This window comes from Coregonus lavaretus (genome assembly GCF_964263955.1).
Source record: "Coregonus lavaretus genome assembly, contig: HAP1_SCAFFOLD_9346, whole genome shotgun sequence".
Lineage (NCBI taxonomy): Eukaryota > Metazoa > Chordata > Actinopteri > Salmoniformes > Salmonidae > Coregonus > Coregonus lavaretus.
Window position 1 is genome coordinate 6161 of NW_028158944.1, and position 9617 is coordinate 15777.

The 9617-nt window shown below is 47.3% G+C and overlaps 1 protein-coding gene across 1 annotated transcript; it reads left to right on the forward strand.

Annotated features, from left to right (window-relative positions):
* Window positions 1-984: 984 nt before the first annotated feature.
* Window positions 985-7258, forward strand: LOC311123440 (anosmin-1-like; the record flags this gene model as incomplete). Its single annotated transcript, XM_084197705.1, has 5 exons — window positions 985-1389; window positions 2119-2248; window positions 5247-5452; window positions 6547-6694; window positions 7109-7258. Coding segments are annotated over exons 1-5 (901 nt in total), but the record flags the coding sequence as incomplete, so codon positions are not given.
* Between the last annotated feature and the right edge of the window lie 2359 nt (window positions 7259-9617).

Consider the following 9617-nt stretch of genomic DNA (forward strand, 5'->3'; position numbering starts at 1 on the left):
AGTATAACTTAAGTGCCTTGTTGCAAACATGATGCATGTTTTGGAATATTTTAATTATTTACAGGCTTCCTTCTTTTCACTCTGTCAGTTAGGTTAGTATTGTGGAGTAACTACAATGTTGTTGATCCATCCTCAGTTTTCTCCTATTACAGCCATTAAACTCTAACTGTTTTAAAGTCACCATTGGCCTCATGATGAAATCCCTGAACAGTTTCCTTCCTCTCCGGCCATTGAGTTAGGAAGGAAGCCTGTATCTTTGTAGTGATTCGGTTTATTGATACACCATCCAAAGTGTAATTAATAACTTTCCCATGCTCAAAGGGATATTCAATGTATGTTTTATTTTTTTATCCATCTACCAATAGGTGCCCTTCTTTGCGAGGCATTGGAAAACCTCCCAGGTCTTTGTGGTTGAATCTGTGTTTGAAATTCACTGCTTGAATGAGGGACCTTACAGATAATTGTATGTGTGGGGTAAAAATGATGTTCAACACCATTATTGCACACAGAGTGAGTCCATGCAACTTATTATGTGACTTGTTAAGCAAATGTTTACTCCTGAACGTATTTAGGCTTGCCGTAGCAAAGGGGTTGAATACTTATTAACTCGAGACATTTCAGCTTTTCATTTTTTATTAATTTGTAAAGATTTTCAAGGATTCTACTTTGACATTGTTTGTCACTGGCCTACACATAATACCAAATAATCTTAATGTAATCCATTTGAAATTCAGGCTGTAACACAACAAAATGTTCAAAAAGTCGTGGTGTGTATACTTTCTGAAGGCACTCTGTATGTGTGTACCCATGTACAGTGTGTGTGTGTGTGTGTTGACATGGAGTTTAAGCTCCTCTGCTTTCCTCTCTACCTCACATACCCAGAGGCTAATTATCTGTGTCCTCCTCCCCAAAGAGACAGCTGGTAAAACACATTCTCTTTATCCAAGAGTATATCACGTTCCGTCACAGCACAATGACCATGCTATTGACCCAGTGGACAGTGTCTGGCTGTCTGTCTGTCTGTCTGTCTCAATCTCACAGTGGTGATGTTATGTCATGTTTCTCCTAACGTCAGTCTCCCAGTGATGATGTCATGTCCCTCGTTAATTTTGTCTCACTGTGATGTCATGCCCCATTCTCTCCCAAACTCAGTCTCACAGTGATGATGCCATGTGTGTGTGTGTGTGTGTGTGTGTGTTGTCAGGAGCTCCTCTGAAGCCCAGGAAGGAGCTAGTGTTTGTGGAACAGCTGTCAGGATGCCTGGAGATCCGCTGGTCCTCTAAGTTCAACATCTCTGTGGAGCCTGTCCTGTACGTGGTGCAGCGCTGCTGGAACTATGGCATCCACCCCAGTGAGGACGACGCCACAGAGTGGGAGACCGTGGCACAGGTAGGACAGCACAGCACACCACAACACACCAAACCAGGCTTCTCTGAATACCTTACTGCATGTGTGCATCGCAGTACTAACTGTGCCACTAGAGATCCTGGTTCGAATCCAGGCTCTGTCGCAGCCGGCCGCGACCGGGAGACTCATGGGCGGCGCACAATTGGCCCAGCGTCGTCCAGGGTAGGGGAGGGAATGGCCGGCAGGGATGTAGCTCAGTTGATAGAGCATGGCGTTTGCAACGCCAGGGTTGTGGGTTCGATTCCCACGGGGGGCCAGTATATATAAAAAAATAGGTATTCACTAACTGTAAGTCGCTCTGGATAAGAGCATCTGCTAACTGACTAAAATGTAAATGTAATGTGGAGGATCGCTCTTTCATTCACATACAGCACATTGTGATCAAACCATTTCATTTAGTTGCATGCTCAGTACTTTTGATTGAAGATTTAACAAAAAATCTGTGATGCATTCTTTGGGTGAAAAACAAACCTTAAAACAAATATTTTCACCACAAGAGATGAAAAAGTCAGGGTGCTACTCCACAGCTGTGGAAGCGCTGCACTCATTCAGACTGTCGGACCCTGTTGCACATTCCTTACAGTCAGTGTCTTTGACAGTTTGGCAAGGAGAAACAGACAGATGACTGATGTTGCAGCAACACTCACAAATGTCGCGACCCTGTGTGACCTCTGACCCCTGTGTGCCTGCTCACTCCCATCTGTCCCTCAGACTACAGAGGAGCGCGTCCAACTGGCCGACATCAGAGCCAGCAGATGGTACCAGTTCAGAGTGGCGGCCGTCAACGTGCACGGGACCCGCGGGTTTACTGCCCCCAGCAAGCACTTCCGCTCCTCCAGAGGTAGGTTACATCTGTGTGTCTGTGTGTGTCCCTGTGTGACACCCTATCCCCTCCATTTGCTCTAGTCAAGGAACAGGAACAGGTGGAGCCTTTGGGACAATCCATTACAACCTGATTTGCCCCAGTAACGGCCGATTTACCCATTTTGTTACACATGTGCATGTACAAATTGTGTTTTCTGCAAATTGCGTTGGTGTGTCTGTGACCTTTTGGCTGGAATTAAATCAAACATGCACTGAGGAAAACCCACTCTACAGAAACATACATTGTCCCTGTACATTACAGATTATTCACACCCGTAATGCTAATTTATTGTAAGTAAATAGCTAAATGATTTTGGCACGTCTAAAAAGCCAGCACAAGCATACGTACATAAGCCTTGACTTTTATTTTCCCTACCTAGCAAACCTGAACCTCAAATCGGATTAGCATTCGCTAAGCATTCCTCGCCCTTCCGATCCTAAAGTTGTCAATTCACACTGATGCCAAACAGAGCACAGAGAGTCATCAGAAACCCCTGAGTGCAGAACATGTTATTTTCTGCATAGCGTTGTACGTGTAACTCTTCAAAGGTGGGGTTTTCCCTCTTTACAGCCGTATAACATGTAATATGTCTGAATTAGTCAGGATATTGCATGTTTCAACTGCATGTAAGTTGTCTGGCTTCCAGGGAGAATGAGGTAAGGTAGGCTGCTCAGTGCATCAGACCTGTGTTACAGATTAGCATTGTGTTTGATGGCTGGCTGTAGGGCTATGCTGATGCCTGTACTGCTGTCTATGTTCCCACGTTGAATGACACTAAATAGCTCTTTAGTGTGACCGTAGATTGCATTTGTTAAATCACCCGGCCAATTGTTGTGGAATTACAGATCGTTATAAATTGTTTAGGACCTTGAGCCCTCACCCATCTGGACAAAAGGATTGCATATGTGTGGATGCTGTTCATCGACTACAGCTTGGCCTTTAATACCATAGTGCCATCTAAGCTAATCACAAAGCTCACTGCCCTGGGTCTGAACTCCTCCCTATGCAACTGGGTCCTGGACTTCCTGACAGGCTGCCTCCAGGTAGTGAAGGTTGGCAACATTTACCTCCTCAACACTGATTTTCAACACGGGGGCCCCACAAGGGTGCGTCCTCAGTCCCCTCCTGTACTCCCTGTATACCCACAACTGTGTGGCCTCACACAGTTCCAACTCCATCATCAAGTTCGCTGACGACACAACAGTAGTAGGCCTGATTTAACAATAATGACGAGACAGCCTACAGGGAGGAGGTAGGCACTCTGACGGTGTGGTGCCAGGTAAACAACCTCTCCCTCAACATCAGTAAAACAAATGAGATGATTGTGGACAAATTAGATGATTGTGGACCCATCCTCATCAACAGGGCCGCCATGGAAACGGTCAAAAACTTCAAGTTCCTCTGCGTACATATCGCCGAGCAGCTGAAATGGTCAAACCACACGGCCACCGTGGTGAAGAAGGCACGACAGCGACTCATCAACCTCAGAATGTTGGAGAAATTGGTCCTGTCCCCGAGGGCCCTCAGTGTTCTACAGGAGCCCCATTGAGAGCATACAGTCGGGCTGCATCACATCCTGGTACGGCAACTCCACTGCCGTGGACCGCAAGGCGCTACAGAGGGTGGTACGCTCAGTCGAACGCACCATTGGGTGCACACTGCCTGCCCTCCAGGACACCTACAACACCAGGTGTCACAGAAATGCCAAGAAGATCATCAGGGACTGCAGCCACCCGAGCCATGGCCTGTTCTCCTTGTTTCCATCACTAAGACATGGGCAGTACAGGAGCATCATGGCAAAAACTGGAAGCCTGGCCAAGAGCATCTACCCCCAGCGCATCATGCTGCTGAATACTCACCACTAGTCAGCTTCCTGCTCCGCCTTTTTCCAACCACAACGTTGATGGATTGATGAAAGCTGTTACGGACTTGATGAGCGATTTGATTCTGTCATTCCATTGTTATTTACATAGCTCAGCCTGATCATCTGATTGCAATTGTGCACCACCATACTTTGTTTGGGCATTTTGGAAAAACTCTCGCTCCTAATTTATATAGCATGGATAACAGCTGGTTCGCTCTGAAAATCACTGTGATTGTGACTGGGTCGGGCAGACGTTCAGCCCAGAGTGTTTTGGACTTAGTTCTGGGCCCACATTCAGGTGGGAGAGGGGAGGAAGGGAAGAGGAGCTGACCGTAACAGGGCTGTTAATCATTTTCTTATTAAGAGCAAATTCCCTCTGGTCTGGCATCTGGCTCTGGCTCTGCCTCTGACTGCCTGGCCCTGCCTGGGTCCACTGGCCTGACAGCCGTACACTGCAGCCGCCAGAAATCCTGGGTCAGACCCCATCTGGCCGGCTTCAAAACCAGCCATCTTACTTACATGCACACCCACACCCACACCCACCAGCTAGGTAGAGTCGAGGAGTAGATGGAATTTGAGGGTAGAGCCAAAGTGAGCAGCATGTGTTTGGTGACCCTTGACCTGAGCTCTCCATCCTGCGTAACGCTGTCATAGACGTGACATGACACCTGTCATAACATTTCATGACTGATTGTCAGTGGTGGACTAATTACTTTACACCATCATACTGGCTGGGCCCCTCTCATACGGGCCCCTCTCAGCTGTACTGCTAAACTTTCTCAACTGGTGCAAATGAACCCTGGTTAGACACATTAAACCAAATGTCTTACATGCTTTTAATAAAGATAAACACATTTCTGTGTTTAATTGATCGTCCCTTTTAATGAATAACAAACTTTTAAAAATGTTTTATTGGTTTGTGAATCACAAGCCAATCATTAGCACCAGGAAGACATTGCAGCTGTCACTTTTCTGACGCCTCTGTTATTGTCGTCGCTCCCAAATTGAACAAGCAAAAACAGCTCTGACAGCTGGAGGGAAGGAGAGAGGAGAGCTGCTGTGAATTACATGACATGACATTACGGTACTGTGTTCCTGGTCTCTCTCCAGATCCTGCTGCCCCTCCCAGCCCAGCCAGCCTGCGTGTCACCAACCTGACGCTGGGTCCTGAGGGGACGGTGACAGCCCGTCTCAACTGGACCCTGCCCGAGGAGCCTGACATCCCCGTCCATCACTACAAAGTCTTCTGGAGTTGGACCGTCCCTGGCAAGTCCCTGGTGCCATCCAAGAAGAAGAGAAGGAAGAGCACCAATGAGGTAAGCATCGGCTCCTCTCTCCCCCTGTCTGGGGGATGTGTCGGCGGTTTGGGAGGCTAGACACCGCGGCCTGGGCTGGCCTGGTTGGACCAGACCCATCTAAACCTCACTCCCCTAGTCTCTGCACTGTAAATAAGAACCAAAGGCCCCACAATGGAAGAAAAGATACAATGCGAGGCAGATCGATTACATAAACTCTTAAAGCTATTGTTCACACAGCATGACGCACTGCTGGCCTCATTGTTTTATTTTCTCAAAAACATTAAACTCTCCTTAAACGCTTGGTTAAGCTTTGAAAGAAAACACAACATATCATTTGTGCCTGATTTACAGCTAGATAAATCATGCAGTGTCACAAGATTGTGTTCTTTGGATAACTTGAGGCATATTTGTCAAGGTTACTATTGTTTGGAGTACTAGTAAACTAGGAGAAGGACAAGCCCTGAGCCTTTAGCCCAGTGGTTTCTTAGTAATTGGATAACAATTAATAAACTGTGTAATTAAGTGGTATAACAAGTGCAATAACCTCTGTCTGTTTAGCTTAGCATCGCTATGAAGAGCGTTTTGATAGTGAATAAAGCGATAACGCTATTGTCTAGACAGTCAGGCCACTTTCGCTGACTTAGAATCCTGAATGAGTGTTGGTAACCAGTTGCAGATGTGGTGTGGAGGTGAGAAAGCTGGGAGACACCAGATACCTATTGACACATGTACTACTGGTTTCCACTTTGGCACCGCAGGGCTTTGAAAGCTACCTGCTGATGGTGGAATGTCAAAACAAGCGCTGGTCAATAACTGGAGCCTATCAGGCCCATGCTGCTGGAGGAATGCTGAGACCTAAACCCAACGTAACGAAGCCCCAGGGGATGGGGATAATGTGGCTCTCTCACACAGACCGTAAGGCCTCAGGCCCTTATCACTATCTCCTCTCTCTGCATGTTGATTTAAACCAGCACACGTGTTCCCAATAAGGATGGTTCTTATTCCCACAGACCAGGCTTGGACTGGGCTAGTCAACTGGATTGAGGGACATGGTTATGGTCTACTCTGTTGGCTCCGTGGGTGACAACGTGTGGGTGTCTCTGTGTTTTCAGGCCCAGAGCTGGGTGGATCTGGAGGGGCTGCTGACCAACAGTAGCTACACAGTGGAGCTGCAGGCCGTCACCTACTGGGGTCAGAAGCGTCTGAAGAGCTCCAAGGCATCACTCCACTTCAGCACTGCCTCCCAGAACAATGGCTCAGGTAAGGCATCATGGGGCATGATGGGACAAGTATGCTGATAGCTACTTTGTGGAAAAATGTACTTACTATGATTGAGATATGTGGTTGTCCCACCTAGCTACAGTATCTTAAGGTGAATGCACTAACTGTAAGTCGCTCTGGATAAGAGTGTTTGCAAAACTATAAATGTAAAATGGCATTGAGTGAATGACAAGGCTGAGCTCATCTGACTTGGTGATAAATCAAGATGCTGTTTGATACAGTTTTTATGAATTAATTTAGAAGTATTTATTATCATAACTATTGGTACGATCATAGATGTTTAAGCATACTGTAACCTTCCCATATAAGAGCTTAGAGCTGCATTTTGAGCTTTCATGAGATTACCTGGACTATAAATTAGATCGTAACCTTTCTTTTCTTTGTCCCTCCCAGTGAAACCAGTGTCCAAGAAAGAGAAGGAGGAGGTGATGATGCCCGTTGGCTCCACCCTGGGCAAGCGCCTGGCAGGCCCTCTGGAGGTCGGCACACCCTTCTACCAGGACGACCAGCTGCAGGTCCGCGTTTACTGGAAGGACCGGGGAGGTATGTACCAAATGCCTGGACTGTATGTGGGCCTTGGCTCCTGCACTTCTGTAATTACCACATCATTCTCTCTTTCATTATTCATCCTGAATCCTTTTATCGGCTAATTAATGTTGGGATATGAATGATTCTCAGTTAAGTTCAATCTTGGAAAAATGCTGTTGGATATTGTTGCTCAACTAAATGAAACAGTGTGTCTATGTCTGGAGTAGTCTGAGTGCAGGGTGAGTGAGTGTAAATCTACTGTGGAGCGGAGGTCTAGGAGGTTCTGTTAGCTGAAGAACAATAAACATAGGGAATGAGAGGTGATGGAGTTTATTGACAGCTGTAGTTAATATGAGCCGTCTCTCATATTAGTGTTGAAACTGTCCGTTTTGTTTTACAAGACCTGACGTCACCCTCCAGAAACACACAGGAGGACGTAAAAGATTTAAAGCGGTACAGACAAATCATCGCATAAGTGTCCATAGACTCCTTAGACTTTGTTCCCTAGCCCCTACGATTAAGACCAGAGTGGAAATATGGAAACCTTGAAAGGCGTGCTCCAAGGGTAGCCTGTCAAGTCCAATTCACTGGACTATGTTATGTTGCTAATATGTCATCGCCCCAAGCCAAGCTCCACAAAGTGGAGGCAGGAATGCCCAGGCTGGCCAGGCTGGGGAGAGGAGCGGCCCGGTGATGAGGCCTTCTGCTGAGAGACTGAAAGAGAGACTGAGAAGAGCAGGAGAGAAGGGCGAGTCTTCCTGGTCCAGAGTGGTTGTGACTGGGTCAGGCACACGTTCAGCCCAGAGTGTTTTGGACTTAGTTCTGGGCTCACTCCATGGCTTAGCCTGGGGGGATGACTCCATTACACTGCAGCAGTCCTAGTCTGGCAGGGTGGTGGTGTGGTGGGCACAGACTCGGCCTCTAACTGGGCTGATGATGGATGGCTCTGGGTCTGCCTCTGACCACCATGGTTATACAGGAGGAAGCAGACAGCTGGACTGGAGAGAGCGAGAGACTTTGTCTCTGAACGCCTAGGATTAGGTTTCTCTTCATCAGACTCTGTGTATTCAGAACTTTAGACTGAGGGACAGGTTAACTGAACGCTGTTGATTACTGCACTGGCTCATTTTGAGGCAGTTCAGCATTGTGACACATCTGGTCTCAGAGGGTGAGATAGTGACAGACAGAGACACATACAGACAGAGACACAGGCGGACAGACGGACACAGACAGATAGAGACACATACAGACAGAGACACAGGCAGACAGACAGACAGACACACAGACGGACACAGACAGACAGAGACACATACAGACAGAGATACAGGCGGACAGACAGGAAGACAGACACAGACGGACACCCAGAGAGACTGACGGACACCCAGACAGACAGAGACAGATCCAGACACAGAGAGCCACCCAGAGAGACAGACACACAGACACAGAGAGACAGAGCGACACAGACACAGAGAGACACAGACACACATAGAGAGACACAGACACACATAGAGAGACACATACACACATAGAGAGACACAGACACACATAGAGAGACACAGACAGACGTACACAGACGGACACAGACAAAGACGGACACTGACACAGACGGACCCAGACGGATACAGAGGGATACAGACCCAGACGGATACAGACCCAGACGGATACAGACCCAGACGGATACAGACCCAGACGGAGAGAGACACACAGACAGACACAGAGAGACACACAGACACAGACAGAGAGACACATAGACACAGACACAGAGAGACACACAGACACAGACACAGATAGACACACAGACACAGACACAGATAGACACACAGACACAGACAGACACGCACACAGATAGACACACACAGACAGACAGAGACGCACACAGACAGAGAGAGAGAGCGACACAGAGAGAGAGAGTGTGACACAGACAGAGAGAGAGAGAGAGCAACACAGACAGAGAGAGAGAGCGACACAGACAGAGAGAGAGCGAAACAGACAGAGAGAGAGAGAGCGAAACAGACAGAGAGAGAGAGAGAGCGACACAGACAGAGAGAGAGCGACACAGACAGAGAGACACAGCCAGAGAGAGAGAGAGAGAGAGAGAGAGAGAGAGAGAGAGAGAGAGAGAGAGAGAAGAGAGAGAGAGAGAGAGAGAGAGAAGAGAAGAGAGAGAGAGAGAGAGAGAGAGAGAGAGAGAGAGAGAGAGAGAGAGAGAAAGAGGAATGGAATTGGAGGCAGGTATGGAAAACTAAGAAAAAATCTAGAAAATGCAATTAAGAGCCTTTAGGCAGAAAGTTGCTGTTATTTGGTCAATTTAACAATTTAATGATTTCCTCTGCATTTCACATGAAGAGCTCTCACCTCTCTTTGATCCTGTGGT